The sequence below is a fragment of the Lynx canadensis genome, chromosome C2, assembly GCF_007474595.2.
Source record: "Lynx canadensis isolate LIC74 chromosome C2, mLynCan4.pri.v2, whole genome shotgun sequence".
Lineage (NCBI taxonomy): Eukaryota > Metazoa > Chordata > Mammalia > Carnivora > Felidae > Lynx > Lynx canadensis.
Genome location: NC_044311.2, coordinates 33870214 through 33890516, shown reverse-complemented (window position 1 = coordinate 33890516; position 20303 = coordinate 33870214). Strand labels below are relative to the sequence as shown.

At 40.0% G+C, this 20303-nt stretch overlaps 1 protein-coding gene across 3 annotated transcripts in view; it reads right to left on the bottom strand.

Annotated features, from left to right (window-relative positions):
* The window catches only part of ARMC8 (armadillo repeat containing 8), a 108070-nt gene that overhangs the window by 9828 nt on the left and 77939 nt on the right, over window positions 1–20303 (bottom strand). For 2 of the 3 annotated variants that reach the window (XM_030329422.1, XM_030329423.1), the window contains 6 exons: window positions 20213–20294; window positions 16400–16486; window positions 13638–13730; window positions 10643–10792; window positions 9488–9583; window positions 2980–3075 (listed from right to left, as the gene is read on the bottom strand). In XM_030329422.1, coding sequence (XP_030185282.1) covers window positions 2980–3075; window positions 9488–9583; window positions 10643–10792; window positions 13638–13730; window positions 16400–16486; window positions 20213–20294 — 604 coding nt within the window. Of the gene's footprint in view, window positions 1–2979; window positions 3076–3157; window positions 3245–9487; window positions 9584–10642; window positions 10793–13637; window positions 13731–16399; window positions 16487–20212; window positions 20295–20303 lie in introns of all 3 variants that reach the window. The other variant, XM_030329424.1, reaches the window with a different exon arrangement.

Genomic DNA, 20303 nt, shown 5'->3' with positions numbered 1-20303 from the left:
TGAGATGCTATGGCTTGGTCCAGAGTGAGGGCAGTGGTGATAGAAAGAAGCAAAAAGAATCCAATTTTGCTTTGGGGGAACGACTGACAGGACCTGCTGAAAAACTGGATTAATGAGGTGAAAGAGCTCGAGAAATCAAGACTGGCTCCCAGGTTTGAGCAGGGCAGAGCTACTATACTGAGATGGGAAAGATCAGGAGAGAGGAAACTTAGGTTTAGGGGAGATATTTAAGAATTCATTTCTAGCGCATCTGGGTGGCTCAGTTGGTTGGGCATCAGACTTCAGCTCAGGTCATGATCTCATGGTTTGTGGGTTCGAGCCCCATGTCGGGCCAGTCTGTGCTGATAGCTCAGAGCATGGAGCCTGCTTCAAATTCTGTGTCTCCCTCTCTCTGCCCCTCCCTTGCTCACGCTCTCTCTCTAAAATAAGAGTATTAAAAAAAAAAAAACCCAATTTTTATTTTTTTAATGTTTATTTATTTTTTGAGAGAGAGAGAGAGAGAGAGAGAGAGAGAGAGACAGTGTGAGTGGGGGAGGGGCAGAGAGAGAGGGACACAGAATCTGAAGCAGGCTCCAGGCTTTGAGCTGTCAGTACAGAGCCAGACACAGGGCTCTAACCCACAAACTGTGAGATGATGACCTGAGTCAATGTTGAATGCTTAATCGACCAAGTCACCCAGGTGCCCCAAGAATTCATCTTTAAACATCACCTTCAGGAAGCATCAGACAGGCACATGGAGATGTAGAATAGGCAGGATATATGAGTCCAGAGTTCAGAAAACAAGTCTGGAGGTATATCCTCCATGTGACCCTCCTCTACGCCCTGCCCACATTAAGAAAAGAACAAGCGTTTGCAGAGCTGCAGGCACCATCAGGAAAGCTTGTTGTCATAGCTTTTGAAGGCCAGTAACCATTACTTTGTTTGTATTTTATATTGTTGGATACTATGGAAAATGTAAATACTATAAATGCCTATTCCATTTATCAAGACTACTAGACCAGAGCCCAGAAACCAAAAAAAGCATATAGAGGATGGTAAAAGCCATGGGAGTGGATGAGATCCCCCTAAACCAGGGGTTTTCAACCACAGCTATACATAAGAATCACCTGGGGAACTTTCAAAAACCCTGATGCCCAAGCCACAACCCAGACCTAATAAATCAGAAGCTTGAAAGGAAAGGGACAAGGCTACAATCTTTGAAAGCTCCCTAGGAAATGCCACTGTGTAATAGTGTAATAAAGACCACAGGTCTCAGGAGAGCATGTAGGAGAGAAAAGAAGAGTCCAGGGCTAAGCAAGGAGGGATACTGTCATGGAAAACACAAGAAAAGAATGTTTCCAAGAGGAAATGTCAGCTGTGTTGAAGGCTGCTGTACGTGAGGTGAGATTAGGAGAGAAAACTTTGGATTTGGCATCATGGAGGTCATTGGTAACCTTAAGCAGAGCAGTTTTAGTTGAGTGATGAAGTAAAGGCCATATGAAGTAGTTAGAGTGAATTTTAGAGGTGAAGAAGGAGTTAGCGTGTATAGAAGATACTTTTATAAAGCCTGGCTATGAACAGGTATACCTCGGTGGATATGGGAAATCAAGAAAAACTTTGAAAAGATTAGAGATACTATGTGGATCTGGTATTGGAAAGATAAGGGAATTCCTGGTTGAAGCATTACTGCTTCATTCAACAAATATTTACTGAGCACATACTAAAGGCCAGGCATCGTCCAAGGTGATATATATGAAAATGTACAAAAAACTGACCTAGTTCTTGCCTTCATGGAGCTTAGGAGGGACACAAACACTTTATGTATCACTGTAATTCAGCTCTGAAGGTAACAAAGTATAACCCACATGGATAAGAGCCCACAAGATGTGTCAGTTGAGCTCAGATCTGAGAGGTTAAAAGGCACACCAAAGAGTGTGAAGAAAAAGTGTTCCAGGCAGAGCAGAGCCAGCATGTGCAAACGTCCCAAGGTAGGAAGGAAAATGCATGGCCTTTTTAAGGAACAGAAGGAGGTCAGTGTAATGAACAAAGCAAAGAGGGAAGTGAGAGGAGTTGGGGACACGGATGAGTCGGATCATGCAGGACTTCACAGGCCATCACAAGGTGGGTATGGATGTTATTCAAGGTGTTAACAGGGAGCCACTAAGGGATTCTGGCCTCTATTCTCATAATAGAACAGAAGGTGAAGTCATCACTATGAGTGATGAGGGAGAGAAAAGGTGAGGTTTAAAGAACAAGAAGGTAAGAACCCATTTTGCATGAGAGGTGTCAGCTTGCTGGAGAATCACAGAGGGGTAGTAGACACTGCTGAGTACCCATGGTGGGGGTGGGGGTGGGGGTGGGTTGGTTGTAAACTGTGAAATTAACATGAAACCAATCAGCCTGGTTCTATGCCTTTCTCTGCAGCTGTGGACTCTGACAGGCAGGCAAAGAGAAGACAGGTTCACCCACAGTTAGGGTTTTGTTAGGAGACACTGACAGAATGAAAAGACTGTCAGATTTTGGCAATGGGCAGTTTCTGCTGATGACAAGATCCACGGGATGGCTGTGGCAATAGGTGACCGACGTGTTTGGAAGTAGGTAGCAGATTGTGTTTGCAAGCAAACGGGTCAAAGAACAAGTGCCACGGGTGCTGGAGGCTTAAGAGCTCACACACATCAGACAGAAGCCTTGAGAGGTAAGACGGGTTTCGGGGCACTGAAGGAAATCCAAGAGCCCAAGTCTTCACTGAATAAGGAGGCAATCAGGAGACAACGAGGGTGGGGAGTGGGGTGATGGATGGGTGGTAATACTGCCAAACAGCACAAGCTTCAAGGCCTTCCAGTCTCTTTTTCTTCAGGATGAAAGAGAGCTCCTTAAATCTGTTACAGAGTAGTCTCTTCTTTTTTTTAATCTCTGCACCATTTGTTTTGCACTAACAATGCTATAGTCCCTGCCTTCTGATGAAGCTACCGTGGAGCAGTGAAAGGGACAAAGGCCTACCATGTAATACTTGATTTTCTGCAGGATGTCATCATTGGTCATAATGAGTTCTTTTGCTGTTGTCCCATCTGCTATGTTGGCTAGGATGCACAGTGTCTGGAAAAGAACAAAGGGCTGGTGATCAGGAAAGCTCTGTAGTCCCAGAGGCAAGCTCTCAAGAGCCCAGGCAATTTCCCACCTGAAGTACACAGACGCTCACAGGTCCCACTCTGATCTCTTCTCTCCTGACACCATCGCCAATGAAGTAACCACACCTAAGGTAAGTCTACCTTAGGCAAAAGAGAACCCAAATATCTCATTAATTTCTTTTGGGGCATAAGCCATCACTGGGCAAAGGCAGCCATGTCTTATAGTTCATGCTCTCATATAAAACTGTTATCATTTTCTTGAAAATTTCATTCCTAAAACAAACTCTTATTGCTAACCCAATGAGGTTTCTTCAAAAAAGTGGTCTCTTTGGTGGGAGCGTCACAGGTGTTGCAACCTCCCTCCTGCTGCCCACTCCAAGTGCTACCTGCTCCCAAGCTCTAAGCTACCTCACCTTCTGGGTGAGGGCCTGGATCTTGTCCACTAGACACATGCATTTAGGATCTCTTGACTTTTAAAAACCTGGCTAGAGGAACAGAAAGGTAAGGAAAATGTGTGAAGGAGCTTAGTCCAGGTTGGCCTAATGAGACTGGAGGGAGCCTGTGCCAGCTGGCAGGTCAGGGTAACCTGAGGATAATCACCACAATGGCAGTGGAGGAAGGGACTTTCTGTCAGCTGCTGGGAGTCTCACAGCCAGACCAGCAGGAGGCAAGGGTTAGGCAAAGGTGAGAGAACTGTGGAAAGGATACTGAGCCAGTCAGTGTCAGTATCTGCAATTCAACAAACACTTACTGAGCACCTACAATGTGCGTGCACTCTGCAGGGCATCAGGTAAGACAGGAGTAACACACACTACCTGACTTTGAAGCCATCACACAATTACATCTCACTGTGATGTGACAGAGGAAAAATGGAACCGAGAAAGCATGACGTGCGCTTGCTTGATACTTCAATGGTCAGGGAAGGCTTCATGGAGGAAGTGACAGTGAGTCCTGGAGCACAGCGAAGAACCACTCAAACAAAGTGATGAGAAGTGCGAATAGGGTCTAAATTCAAATACTTTTCTCCAACTCTAACCTTTCTTCTGGCAGACTTACGCTAATTAAGCTTGAAGATTACAGCTAATTGAGGAGACTGTTTTCTTACTATGGCCTAAAGCCTCAGCTATAAAGAGTGTGTGATCTTATTCTTCTTAGATTAGGGAGTGAGTCCTGAGGTTTGAAAAAAAAAAAAGGAAAAAAAAGTTTGCCTCTGGGATACAAGACACATAGAAAATGCAATTTATAATTCAAGGCTTGAGCAGGCACCGAGGTCTATTCCAGGGCACGAAAGCCATGATTGAGAGTATGTTGATATGCTCCAGAAGTATGTGAGATGCTCTGAGGAGGATGTCAGATTTCAAAGTGAGCTGGAACATGTGAGCCTGTCAACAATCTTGGCAGGCACAATACCCTTGAATTTCTTAGGACTGAGGGGACGGGAAAGGGATAAATAGGTTTGGACTCTTAACCATGGATCACAATTTAAAAGGCTTCATGACCTAGGTATTTCCAGGAAGAGGAGAGAATGACAAACACCTTTAGCCTTATCTAGGCAACAACTACCTACCCCTCTCTTACCCACTAAGACAAATATAAGGGGGATTTCACGAAATATTTCTCAGAATAGACTAGTTCAGCAAGATAGGCAAGTGATTCCCCTTCTTGGAGTGCACGAATACACCCATGCATGCTCAGGCTTGGACAGCATGGCAGAGTGAGCTACAGGTCTGTTTTGAAGCCCACACAATCCCCACTGTAACAGTCTTAAAAGGATCAATTAGTTCTTGGGCCCAACAATTTAACCTGGAAGCTAGGGAGCAGAGAGGAAAGCTACACAGATGTCCATGTGCACACGGCACACACACATACTCGTGTGAACGGGAGATTAATGATATGGAGCAGGGACTGGCAAATTATAGCCTGCCGGCCAAATCCAACCCACTCCCTGTTTGGCCAATAGAATGTTCTTGGAAAATAACCATGTCTACTTGCTTACATATTGTCTATAGCTGCTTTCAGGCTAGAACAGCACAGCTGACTGGATGACCTGCAAAACTTAAGATATCTACCCTGACCTTTGTAGAAAAAGTTTGCCAAAAAAAAAAAAAAAAGTTTGCCAACCCCTGAAATAGAGAAAATAGAGGGGAAAAAAAATCAATGAAATCAAAAGCTTCTTCTCTGAAAAGATCAATTAAGTTGATAAACCTCTAGCCAGACTGAACAGGAACAAAGGAATCACCAACTAAAAGAACAAAAGGGGAGACAAAATGCAAAGAATACTACAGACTTTAAAAAGATAAGAGAATATTATGAAATACTTTATGTTAATAAATTTGAAAAAGATGAAACGGACAAATTCTTGAAGGACGCAAAATACCAAAGCTCACTCAAGAAGAAATAGGTAACATGAATATTCCTCCTTCTGTAAAAGAAATAGAATTTAGCTAAACACGTTTCCACAAAAGAAATACAATGTTCCAGATGGCTTCACTGGTATATTCCACCAAAATTTAAGAAAGAAAGAATACCAATTCGTCACAAATTCCTTACAAAAACTGAGGAGGGAATGTCTTCACCTCATTCCCTGAGGCAAGCATTCCCCAATAATCAAATATCAATATTAACATCAGATAAAGACATCACAAGCTATACAGCATTATCTCTCGTGAATATAGATGTGAAGCATTTCTTACCAAATTTCAGTAAATTGAATCCAACAAAATATGTCAAGAATAAGACATAATGACATTTTAATATGGTGTACCTCTCCATTTATTTAGGTATTTAATTTTTTTCATTATCAGTGTTTTGAAGTTTTCAGCATAGAGATCCTGCACATATTTGGTGAGATTTATACATAAGTATATCATGGTTTCTGAGCTACTATAAATGGTACTGTTTTTAGAATTTCAAATTCTACTTGTTCACACCACTATATTAAAAATACAATAGGGGCGCCTGGGTGGCGCAGTCGGTTAAGCGTCCGACTTCAGCCAGGTCACGATCTCGCGGTCCGTGAGTTCGAGCCCCGCGTCGGGCTCTGGGCTGATGGCTCGGAGCCTGGAGCCTGTTTCCAGTTCTGTGTCTCCCTCTCTCTCTGCCCCTCCCCTGTTCATGCTCTGTCTCTCTCTGTCCCAAAAATAAATAAACGTTGAAAAAATACAATAGCTTTTTGTAATCATCAAGGCAGTATGGTACTGGTTCAAGAACAGACACTCAGATCAATGTAATAGAATAGAGAACCCAGAAATGGACCCACAAACGTATGGGAAACTAATCTTTGACAAAGCAGGAAAGACTATCGAATGGAATAAAGACAGTCTCTTCAGCAAGTGGTGCTGGGAAAACTGGACAGCAACATACAGGAGAATGAACCTGGACCACTTCCTTACACCATACACAAAAATAAACTCAAAGTGGATGAAAGACCTCAATGTAAGACAGGAAGCCATCAAAATCCTCCAGGAGAAAGCAGGCAAAAACCTCTTTCATCTTGCCCGCAGCAATTTCTTGCTCAACACGTCTCCGGAGGCAAGGGAAACAAAAGCAAAAATGAACTACTGGGACCTCATCAAAATAAAAAGCTTCTGCACAGCGAAGCAAACAATCAGCAAAACTAAAAGGCAACCAACAGAATGGGAGAAGATATTCGCAAATGACATATCAGATAAAGGGTTAGTATCCAAAATCTACAAAGAACTTATCAAACTCAACACCCAAAAAACAAATAATCCAGTGAAGATATGGGCAAAAGACATGAATAGACACTTCTCCAAAGAAGACATCCAGATGGCCAACAGACACATGAAAAGATGCTCAACGTCACTCATCATCAGGGAAATACAAATCAAAACCACAATGAGATACCACCTCACACCTGTCAGAATGGCTAACATTAACAACTCAGGCAACAAAAGATGTTGGCGAGGATGCAGAGAAAGAGGATCTCTTTTGCACTGTTGGTGGGAATGCAAGCTGGTGCAGCCACTCTGGAAAACAGTACGGAGGTTCCTCAAAAAACTAAAGATAGAAATACACATGCACCCCCATGCTTATAGCAGCACTATCAACAATAGTCAAATTATGGAAAGAGCCCAAATGTCCATCGATGGATGAATGGATAAAGAAGATGTGGTGTGTGTATACACACACACACACACACACACACTGGAGTATTACTCGGCAATCAAAAAGAATGAAATTTTGCCATTTGCAACTACGTGGATAGAACTGGAGGGTATTATGCTAAGCAAAATTAGTCAGAGAAAGACAAATATCATATGACTTTACTCATATGAGGACTTTAAGAGACAAAACAGATGAATATAAGGGAAGGTAAACAAAAATAATATAAAAACAGGGAGGGGGACAAAACAAAAGAGACTCATAAATATGGAGAACAAACTGAGGGTTGTTGGAGGGGTTGTGGGAGGGGGGATGGGCTAAATGGGTAACGGGCATTAAGGAATCTACTCCCGAAATCATTGTTTCACTATATGCTAATTTGGATGTAAATTTTAAAAAGTAAAAAAATAAAATTAAAAAAAATACGATAGCTTTCTCTATCTTGTAGCCTTGGCTAATTCATTGATTAGTTCTAACTTTTTTTGATGAGTCCATGGCATTTTCTATCAAGGCATTCATGTTGTCTGGGAATAGTTTTATTTCTTCCTTTCCAATCTACATGCCTTTTATTTCTTTTTCTTGCCTTATTGCACTTGGTAGCAACTCCAGAGGCTGCTGAATAAGACTGGGAAGAATGGACATACTTGTCTTGCTCCCAATAGAAGGACAGTGATAGATATGTTCACTACTTGTCTTGCTCCCAATAGAAGGACAGTGATAGATATGCTCACTATCTTGATTGTGGTGACCACTTCATGGTATATACCTATGTCAACATATCACAGTATACACTTCAAATATATGTAGCTTATTGGATGTCAATATACCTCAAGAAAGAAAAAGACATTATCAGATAATGTCAGAGAAGAATTAAACTTCCAGCTAACAACCAGATAGTTTAAGCCTCCCATCATCACCTACCCACTCCCAGACCATCACCAAGATCTATATGAAGAGTATAATTTGAGTCCTGACAGAACACAGTACTGTTATTGGTCTTTTTTTTTTTTTTTGGCCCTCATCCAAATCTTGCCTCAACTTTTTGCCTTGCTACACTTTTCAAGTTAAAGGAATTCTATCTAGGTGAGGCGTTTTTATAGACAAAATGGACACCTATGCTCTTCAGGTAGAATATTTTGAACAATGCATCTTCTTCATTGTTGTGTTCAACAGATCACATTCAACCTAATTTCAGTGATGCCTATGAGATTAGTTTTTCTGTGTTAAATTTTTATCAATGAACAAAGTTGTTTATTATTGAATTTTAAGAGAAATCAGCTACCATGTCCATCTTAAAATCACTTTGTCAAATATTTTTGCCTTTTTTGCTCACAAATTCAATCACAGCCCCCACATTCTACCACTCTTACTTCCTGGATTGTTCTGAAGCCTGAGGAATTACTCTCACTCAGGAACACAGAGAATGCGGAGCATGGGCCCTGCACTTAGACTCTAGGTTCAACTCTCCACTGATGACCTTGGGCAGGTTTCCTCCACGCATGAAAGTGTACAGCTCAATGAATTTTGAAAGTGAACACACCATGTAGCCAACATCTGTGTCAGAGAGTTGAACATTACCATTGCCTCAGATCTTGTATTAGAAATTTAAGTTTGTAGGTGACCTTTCTTTTTATGACAAAACATACACTATGTTAAAGATCCTATAATAAATCCCAGGAAATACAGAAAAGTAATTCCCAAACTGTCCCCTGATGAATGCAGGGTCTCTGTATTTTTATGCCTACCCTAAACCTGCTGTACTGAAACAAAACAGAAAGTAGAAGTATGGGATAGGAATAAAGAACAGGGATGTATTAGAGTTAAAAAAATGAAAAACGACTCCACCATAAGGGATTATTTTATCAGGGTGTTACAGGAGTTTCAGTTCAGTGCATGGTGGATATAGAAAGCTGGAAATGATGAGTCCTGGAGAGTGGATTCACTCTGGTATGATCAAAGGTGATATCCCTATATATACAGGGACAGTGTGCACAGTGCATGACACAGAGGGTGAAACTACAGACTCTGGTAATGTTTTCTTCTATTCTGGGAGGAAGAATTCTTGAAAACAGTTTCAGGGGTGATGGAGGATCTTTCTTCTCAAATCTTTCTGGTCTCTACAGCACCTCTGATCTCAGCAATCTATCTTTCGCAGATCTGAATATTCAGGAGACTCCTAATGAGGATCCTTCTTGATATTCACACGTGGAAGATTTTCCTCAGGGGAAAATAAAAGGGGGTGGGGGGACACATACCTGCTCTTTGACCTCAATGTTATGCTCTCCTTCCAGAATAAGGGTGACGGCTTGCATAATTTGCTTCCCATGTGTACTCATTATTTTATCTATATGCTGCAAAATAATGGAAAACCCATAATTATTATCCGGGGAACAGAGAAAAACACCATAGAAAAGAACAGAAAGCTTCTCAAAGTTAAACAATATAATACATAACTGCTTGAAAGAGAACTGCATATATAACTAGATACCAACGGATAGTGTTTATCATAGTATAAAACTGCATTTTGCCTTCTCTCTCTCTCCCTCTCTCTCTATATATGTGTACACATATACATATAGAGATATACATTAGGTACACACACATACATATATATTTTACATTTTTCTGGATGACTTGAAGATAAAGAGAACACAGACTTGGCCTGATAGAATACAGGACTGCAATCACTGGGGATCCTCAAGCCCAAAGATATTAAAGAAAAAGGAATTTTAAAAATGTATGGGGAAGGGGGAGAAGCCAGAGACATGGAAAATATGGCACAGATTTACTAACACCCTGGCGCACAAATGTACAAATAAGGCTCAGAAAACAAGTGAGGCACAAAGGAACCATCATGGTTCATCTACCTGAATGTCACTGACACTGTTGTTCATGGAACATTAGAGAACAAGGAGAGGGACCCCACGAGGCTCAGCCTCTCCTGCTTTGACATATACCCACTGTTCCCCATGCTGACATCTTCAGAGGTCAATCCAGTAAATGTTGGCAGGGTGAGGAGCTATCTATGGAATAGCACTGAGAAGGATTCTTTAAAGGGAAAGAAGCAGAGGCCCCAGAGGTAAGTGATTTAGGCAGATGAGAAAACCCACTCTGGCCAGCAAACCAAGTAAGAATAAGGTGACATATCAAGGCCGGCTCACATCTAGCATGGAGTAAGGAGAGGGAGACAGGACAGGCAGTGGAGGATTGGAGGGTCAGGTGGCTATATGGTAAAGCAGCTCCCAGAACACCTATGCAAGTGATATTGATACTAACTTCAAACTTCTTTGGAAAGGGGCAGCATTTGAATCACTTCTGGGCAGATATCGATGGGAACAGTGAGGGTGGGCAACGTTTCGCACTGCATATGCAGGGGTAGTTCATCTGGAAACCTGGATGATTTTACTTACAGGCCGAGTAGAGAGGAGATTTCTAAGAAGTCCCAATGTCTTCATCAGCACATTCAAATCTGAATCTGATAATAACCGGAATAGCTGTTCAGTACTCAAGCTTCGTAAAATATCTGCTTTTATTTTTTGTTCAGCCTGAAATGCCATATTCTGAAAGGATTAAAGAAGTTTCAAGAATCATGCATAATTTGCTTTATTAAATTATATTTTAATAGTAACTCTGATAATTTTCAAAGTAAAAATAAAAGCTGCAGAAATCCTTAAATTTAAGTCACATTATGTTTCTGAATCCTGTTAATCACCTATTAATTATATCAAGAGAAAGATAACTATAACTCCTATATACCCTCCTGCATAAGGAATATGACCACTTCCTGATATGGGCATTTGAGTGTCTTAAGATTTGTCAAATAAATACAAAATCTACTGTTAGTTTTAAAAAATTATTCAATTTACTTAGACTAAAAAAGGAAAAAAACCCAAACAAAAAACCAGTTCACCCATTTCTCCCACCACTGCCTCTGGCAACCACCAATCTATTATCTGTATCTATGAGCTTGATTACTTTTGTTTTTTTTAATTTTTATTTTTAAATTTATTTTTGAGAGACAGAGTGCAAGTAGGGAAGGGGCAGAGAGAGGGGGACAGAGGATCTGAAGTGGGCTCTGCACTAACAGCAGAGAGAGCTTGATGTGAGGCTTAAACTCACGAACTGTGAGATCATGACCTGAGCCCAAGTCAGATTCTCAACTGACTGAGCCACCCAGGCACCCCTGAGCTTGGTTACTTTCAAGAAATCTTTCTGGTTATCAAATTGCCTTCTGTGCACTTCAATAACAAAATTACTGCTAATGACTATACTGTGCCACCCATTTTGAAAATAACTAAAAAGGACTTCCATATTATGGGTTCAAGTTAGTAGTGGATTTTGTTAACTTTACCAGCCCTGAAACACCTAGTATATTCACAGTACTATGCTAGGGTTGATATGGCTGGGCTATATTATGTAGGAAGCTCTTCAAGGGGTAGGAGGTGAATCCAAATTACTAGCAACTGCAGATGGCTGGTGTCTATTTTGCTCCTTTTTCTCCTTCCTGCACAAATTATGGCTTACCCCAGCTTAACCTGAAGCTATAAAAACATCTGAAGAAAATAAAAACACAGCCAATTCCAAATAACTCGTAAATCAACTTCTGGTACAAAAATCTCTTGTAAACTACAGATTTATTATAATACGTGGTTATTGCCCTACAGGAACTTATTTTTAATTAAGGAGCTAAGACATGCGAAAGATGAAGTTACCTAATGACACAAGGTGGCATGGCAGAGTAAAAAGAGTACTGGGCTGTGTCACAAAGACCCAAGCCAGGGGCGCCTAGGTGGCTCAATCAGTTAAGCAACTGACTTCAGCTCAGGTCATGATTTCACGGTTCGTGAGTTGAGCCTTGCATCAGACTCTGTGCCGACAGCTCAGAGCCTGAAGCCTGCTTTGGAATCTGTGTCTCACTCTCTCTCTGACCCTCCCCTGCTCACACTGTTTCTCCAAAAAAAAAAAAAAAAAAAAAAAAAAAAAAAAAAAAAAAAGGAAAGACTCAAGCCAAAGATGATTCCAGGATTTGATATTTGGTGGGCAGAGAAGAAAGCAGCAGCTGGTTATACGGTGACTAAGGAGAATAAGATAGTTAATATGGATGAGGAGTGGGATAAGTTCAATTTTCAACAACAAATTGTACCTGTCAGGGAGGCCACAAATGAAGTCTCACAGGCCATTTAAGTGATAGACCTGGGAAACAAGGGACAATTCTGTTTGGGTATATATATTTCAAAGTAACTTCTATTAGGGGGCGGTGAAACCATGAGAGTAGGTGAAGTCCCTGAAACTCAAGTGTAAAGGGAATTGGAACCTGGGTACTGAAACTGGGGAAACATTCCCTGAGAAGGAGGTTAAAAAGGTGGCTGGGAAGAAAGTGAGGTTTAAAAAAAAAAAAAAACAAAGCTAACTCCTGGGAAAGAGTCTCAAGAAAGAGAAGTCCTAACAGCTGATGCAAAGTTTAAGAGAAAAATACCCGAAACTACTGGATTCGGTGTTTGCTTAGAAGATGATTATTTCTATCACAAAGTTTGTCTGAAAAAACAGCAGATACACGTGGAACAGGAAGAAGAATATGAGTCTGAAACAGGTTCAGAACCTTTTGTCATCACTTATTACTTGCGACAACCTGGATGATTCATTTACCCTCCAAGTCCCAGTTTCCCAATTATAAAGTGGATATAAACCAATATAACTCAAAACAAGAATTAGAGATAAAACACAGTGCTTAGTGTCTGATGCATAGTAACTAAATTGTAACTACTATAATTATATTTGAAGAAATCCGTGTAGGATTTTCATTTTCAATTTCAACAAATTTTATTTTAGTAACTCTTAAGGAAAAATGATTATTGACTTCATAATTACAAAGTTTTATAATTTAGATTATCACAAATTATTTACTAGAAGTTGTTAAGAAATTATTAAGCACTTATGCATTGTTCTGTTACACTGGGCAAGTTACTTAATCACTCTGTGCTTGAGTTTACTTGTCTGTGAAATATGAATACTCCTGGCTTATCTTATTTCAGAGTTGTTACAAAGAGCAAAGGAGACATGAAAGGGCTTTGTAAAGCAGGCAGCTTAAGGCAGGTATCAATATATTCATGATAAGGAAAATTGGCTTTCTCCATGTTTGATGTCCAGTTTCAACATGTATCCACTTTCCTTAATAATAAAATGGGAGAACTGTGACACCCAGTGGACGTGCAACTTGCTTATATTCAAATCTGAAAGTTGACTACTCAGTCTTCCAGGTCCTCGGTCATTAGAAAACTGGGCCAAAATAACATTTTTTAAAAAGCAGATTGCAGACATTTCAAATTACACATTCTTTAGTTTTTACTTTGATAACAGCTCCATTCTCTTTGTAAATGATGACATATATAAAAGAACGAAACATACCATTAAAGCCCAAATTCCATTCACTCGCAAAGCGGGATTTTCACTTTGGGTTAATCCACAAAGTAGTTCCACAGCTCCGGATTCTAAAATTGGCTATGATTGGAAAGGAAAAATGCACAGTTTTAAAGTCAGGTTTGCGACTGAATGTATATATACCCTGGCGCTCTATGGTTTCTTTCCTACTCTCACCCAACTCCAAGCGACTTTCACAAGGATACAAAAATTACCTTGAGAAGGGCAAGAACAGTTCTTCTCTTAATAATTCCAACACTAAAAATAGTCCCAGTCATTTCTCTTTTCTATGTAGTTCTGAAAGACTCCGGAGTTGTCTTAATTTCTGTACATTCCACACATGACCTTATGATTCCACTATCTAATTCCACATTCTCATGCTCACCGTCATTTGAGATGCTCACTCCCTGCCTGCTGCACACGTGTATCCCACGTGTTCTTTACCTGCTGGGACTATGACAACATGGTGGCTTAGACGAAACTTACATAACCAAACTCTTCTTTCCAGATTGTCAATGTTATTCCAAACATGCTGCAGAACCCATCTTTTAGAACTACTGTCAGGACTACCTATGAATGGTACGAACAAAACTGCCACATACTTTTATAATCATGCCACATTTTACATCTAACATAGCATACTTTATTACTTAGGATCCTTGGCTGAAAACAGGTTTAATAATTTCTCAAAAAAAAAAATTCACACCTTAGAGGAAAGATCTACTGTCACCAAAGAATGCTTAAAAGGCTACCTTTCAAGTGGGTTCCAGAACTGTCTTAAGCAATTCAGACTTACACAGGGGAAAAAAAGGGCAGTGCTTTTCAAAAATTTTTGGAAAAGGGTACACATTCCTCCACTTGTACAAATTGGTTTTGTTCTTTTTGAAACCTTTTTTGAGTATGGTGGACACAAAATATTACATTGTTTCAGTTGTACAACAGTGATTCAACAAGTTTATATATACATCATGCTATGTGTACAGCCCATCACTGTATGATGCTATTACAATACCTGTCACTCCTGAGACTTAACTCGTTCCACAACTAGAAGCCTGTGTCTCCCAATTCCCTTTCATCCATTTTGCCCATCTCCCCACCTCCTGTTTTGTTTGTTTTTTATTTGGAAGTAACTTCAAACTCACAAAGCGGCAAGAATAGTATAAGGTACTTCCACTTATTCTTTTCCCAGATTCAACAATTTTTAACATTTTGCTGTATTTGCTGTATCATTATCTCTCTCCTTCTGTATGCCCATATCCACATTTACCTTTTTCCGAACAATTTGAAAGTAGAGCATATACCCCTCATACTTCAATATGTATTTCCTAAGTACGAAAATGTTCTCTTAGATAACTACAGAGCAGTTACCAAATTCAGAGAAATTAACGTTAAAACAATACTTTTATCAAATCTATAGTCCGTGTGTCAATTTTGTCAACTAGCCTAATAAATGCTTTTATAGCATTTCCTTCCCTTGCAGTTCAGGGTCCAGTTTATTTTTAATATTAAAAAAATGGGGGCACCTGAGAGGCTCAGTCGTTAAGTGTTAACTCTTGATTTTGGCTCAGGTCATGACCTCACGGTTCCTAAGTTCGTGCCCTGTTTCACAGTGATAGGGCGGAGCCTGAATGGGATTCCCTCGCTCCACCTTTCTCTGCCCCTCCCCCGCTTGTGCACATGTGTATGCACGCTCCTTTTCTCAAAATAAATAAACTTAAAAAATTTTCTTTAATTAAAAAAAAAAAATCAATCACATTAATGATCCTATGCCTGAGCTCATCTACCTCACTTCTAACCAGACCCTGACTATATATTTGGAAGGTAGATCTGAGGCAACAGAAGAGCTGTTTGGGATGATAAATGGTATTGTACTGACTGCAATCAGATCATCATCACGCCAAGAACCCCAGGACCAGGGCAGAGAAAAACAGATGGAAACTATGGCATCCTGTCTAGACTTTCTCTTCCTTCAGAATAACTCCCAGTCTCTCCCCGTTTGTTCCAAGATTTCTGCTGGCTGAATAACTGTCTCTGAACCTCCACCTTGTTACTAAATGCCTTCCTAATTATAGTCAAAAGCCTACAGGTATTGCAATGCCAAAAAGAAACTCAACAAAAATGGAACTACTAAATAAAGGGTAGTGGCTAACCCTTGGCTCGCAACTGGGCAGACCAGAGATATTTTCACATAATAAAACTAACTTTATAAGGCTCCTTCCCTCCTTTATTAAAGCTTATTGTAGTTTTCCCTAGTCTAAAAACAATACATACACATGTAATTTGTAAAATGTACAAAAGGGAAAAAATATTCCCACTTGCAATCCCTCCCCAAACAACTACCATTAACATTAAACATTAAAAAGATGATTTTCCAATGGCAGCAGTTATTTTCTTGAAACCATTTCCAATCCTGGTTTATAAAATTGAGTCTTCATTTATTCTTTAGTATATACAGTTTGAAAACAGTCTATTACTTTTGTAATTATTCCTTACATTTGCAGTTGTGGGCAGTTTAGGTTAACTGTAAGCTACAATATCTTTTAAATAAGCTTCATATGCCAGACAGAAAAGGGAGAATAGGAAATTAAAACCGTATTTTGAAAAATGATTTAATTTGCATGCACATCCCTCATCAAACAATTCAGAAGTAGTTTTTAAACCCCAATCCTGCAATTTCAGTTAAGTGCTGTGAAAATTATTTGACTAAGCTCTAGACTGGGCAAAGCCTAGGAAGAGAAATTGATACTAACCTCTTTGCTTGGAGAAAATTCAAGAAGAAGATTACATAGCATGGAAGATGCTACTACTAGGATTTCATCTGGTGCATTTTGTAAAACCTATGGAATTTAAAAAAGGGATGCTATTAATGGTTTGGAACAATGAAGGTGAGATCATAAGAACAAATGAGAACCAAACACAATTTATCTTGTAACGTGACTTTTCATATCGGAGAAAGAGTTAGGAAAGATCCACTTGATACCGTGTCAAACCTTACCTGGTGCTCTAATTATGACTAAGACCCTTGCACCTATCTTGCAGGAGAAGCTACAGCCCCACTGCCAGGATGGCAGGTGCTGCACATAAAGAGACAAACACAAGTCAGGGAGGGCGTGCTCTATACGACAAGTGTGAACACCATAGGATGGCTTTGGGACAAGTTAGCTCCATTTACTCCATCACATCAGACCACTTATGAAACCACAAAGTTGCCCTAGGGCCTGAAACGTTCTGATGTATGTTGTCTCTAGAAGGACCTGTTTGACCAAGAGCATGGATGAGTCAAGCTACTACACAGCTAGGGCAATGTGGGGACTGGTTTTCAGCACTGGAATCACAGCCCTGGTCCCAACCCTAATCCACTTACTAGATGTGCTCAAGTTTACTTAAATATGCTCAAGTTTACTTAACCTCTCTGAGTCTCTGAATTGAGGAAAACTGCACTTCCTTCATAGGACTTTTGAAGATTAAATGTGATACGGTGAATGTTAAGGGAAGCAACATGAGAATAAAGAACACAGACTTCCTGAATGCAAACTTCAGTTCCATCACTAAGTAAGTATACTAATTCCTTGGCTGTAAAGTGGGGGATAATGGTATTGTTGTGAGAATTAACATATGAAAAAATTTTAGAACAGTAACTGGCACACAGAAATGCAAGTTTTTAAAGTTAATTTATTGTCATAACTGTTATCATCCACCTATAACAGGTATGAAGTAAACAAACTGCCATGGACTCCCACTCAACTCGGAAGACAGCAAAGCACAATGACAAGTGTTAGTCACCATTGCTGTTATCAGAACCTGTGGTTTCTAGATTCTAAGAGAGAAGGCTTCAGAAACACCACCACTTATATGGAATATCCACTTCAACTAAATCCTCTGCACCAGCGATCAGATCAGGATTGGACTCATGGTCCCAAAAGGAATCTTAGAAGATCTAGTTATACAAACTGGAAATGGATCATCGCAAAAAAAAAAATTCAGAGTTAAACATGTTATCTGCTTTCTTCAGCTAAATCAAGTCTGAAGTTCCCAAGAATAAGCAAGAATTACAAAATAGAAATAGTTCTTTTAAGATACCGCATTTTAACTCTCCTGTGCACCGTTACCTAGTTGATGAAGATCAAATCTCATACACTATGCATCCTGATCTCTGTGTTTGCCACAACCCCCTCTGAGATTATGTATCTTCCCTTGCCATATCCTTCCCTTCCTATATCCCTCAGGTACACGCCCTACCCGTTCTTTAAGCTCGTCCCCATTCCACAAGCTCCCTTGAAGCCCTTCCAGTCAGAAGCTGTTCCATCTTCCTCTGAACACCTCCTGCCTTAGTTTCTGACCTTTCCTAGGACCCTTATTACGGCCCACTATTCAAATTCTTTGTGCAGCCATGCCAATCTCCTTTGCTATTAACAAGTTTAAGCTTCTTAAAGGACTAATCTATCTATGGTCTAATTTATCCTGGCCCCTATCAACTGAATGGCAGTGCACAAAAGGGGTGCTCAAAGAATGTGAATTAATAAAAACAGGGGTGCCTGGGTGGCTCAGTTGGTTGAGTGTCCGACTTTGGCTCAGGTCATGATCTCAAGGCTTGTGAGTTTGAGCCCCACGTCGGGCTCTGTGCTGACAGCTCAGAGCCTGGAGTCTGCTTCGGATTCTGTGTCTCCCTCCCTCTCTGGCCCTCCCTCGCTCATGCTCTGTCTGTTTCTCTCTCTCTCTCTCAATAATAAATAAAACATTTTAAAAAATTTAAAAAAAAGGAAAGCAATCATTTTGCAAAAATTATACTACTTAGAATCATTGGTAGAAATAAGTGAGTGTCTACCAAGGCTTTAAAAAGTTGCTTTAATAATTGACTTTAAAAATACTATTCGTTGTTATATAGAGATTAATGCACTTTTATCGAGTTTTATTTTCAAATGAGGTAACAATGATAAAAAACAGGATAGATTCTATGAAAATTTTAAAAACATTACTCAATGTAGTGTAAGATATAACACTGAAATTCAGAAGCAGACATCTAACACTGACCAAACAGAATTTCACCAAAATAAGGACAAAAAATGACAACAAATAAAATTTTTAATTAAAATCAAATGCCTATTCTTCTATAGTTTGCTAACCAATAGTTGAAAACATAGCAAAGCAAAAGGGGAAAAAAATCAATAGCCATGCAAACAGCCTTTGAACAGAAACCTAAAAGTATCTGAAATAAATCAATGATTTACTTCCAAGCTTTTAGTATTACATTTTGTGCAACAAAGTAGTAGTTTGATACACTCACATGTACCCAAGTGAACGAAATCCTTCTACATGGCTCACCAAACCTTTGCCTAGGTAGAACTAGCTAGAAACAGCATGTTGTTCCACTTCTGATTCATATGAGCTGAGCAATTAGAGAAAATGGCTCCAGAGGAAATATTTGGGAATTATTTTGGGAAACAGGAGAGCATTAAAAAAAAAAAAAAAATCTTGAACGGACAGAATCAATGAATCCAGATTATGCTACTATGAAAAAGGTGCCATCTAAAAACAAGAGTGCCGATCGCAAAACAGCCTTCCTGAAGAGAGCACTGGTCCAACTCTTTCACCTGGTGCTAATACCCCACCCCTCTACCACAGTATGAAGACATCCTTATGCTTCCTACCTACATGGACCATACATAGTGTTTCTGCTCATGCTGTTCCTCCCTCTGGAAAATCCTCCCGCCTTCCTTTTTTCCCCTCAAAGCCCCACTTCGTATTTTTCCTGCCTGAAGCCTCCCCTTTTTCTACCACAATGATGTCTCTACTGTAACCTGAAGCTTTAAGATGAGAGCAAGTGGTCTGTAGTGTGCCCAGAGATTTTCATAGTAGGTACTGAAAACCAAAAACCAAAAACTTAAATAAAAAAAAATTCTGTCAATTAAATGCAAGGTGTATGATGACTTAAAAAAAAAAAAAAAAAAAATGGTGGACCAGAGACCAAGTTGACCTGTGGTTCTGTAATATATCGGGGGGGGGGGGGGGGGGGGGGGGCGGCGGCGGCGGCCATCAGCAGCCACCTGATGCCTAGTTGAAGTCTTGATTCAGACTTATTTGGCCTGAATGACTTTTGTTTTTGGCCCTCAAGGAAAGCTATAAGACCAAAGAAGTGATATTGGTGTAGAGAAGCAGAAGATAACACTGTGGTAAAAAAAACATCCAGGGATTCCCAAAAGACTAGGAATAAGTTATATCTCTAAATGGCTGATTTCTTTCCTTCTTATAATTAAAAATTACAAAGACTTTGGATCAAGTCTAAAGTGTAATAATACCAAACATACAAGGAGATAAGATGAAAAACTTAACTTTCGTTTAAGAAAAGATAACTAGGCACCTGTTTCCCTGTCACACTTGAGATGCTGACCCTGGAAACAGGTTCAGCAGACCTTGAGATGCTTACAACATCAGATTTGAGGAGATAAATATTCAAAATGTTTTAAACAAACATCAGCCATGCTCCTAGACCGGGAGGGCGGTCAGCTACCTCAACTCACGAAAGACTCTGTGGGAATGGGTGCTGCTTGCTGCTTGCTTCTTACCTTCATTAAAGGTTTCCACACAGCATGATCCTGGAAACTGGTTCGAAGCTGCTGCACAGATCTAGATAAACTGTGCAAACATCTACAAAGA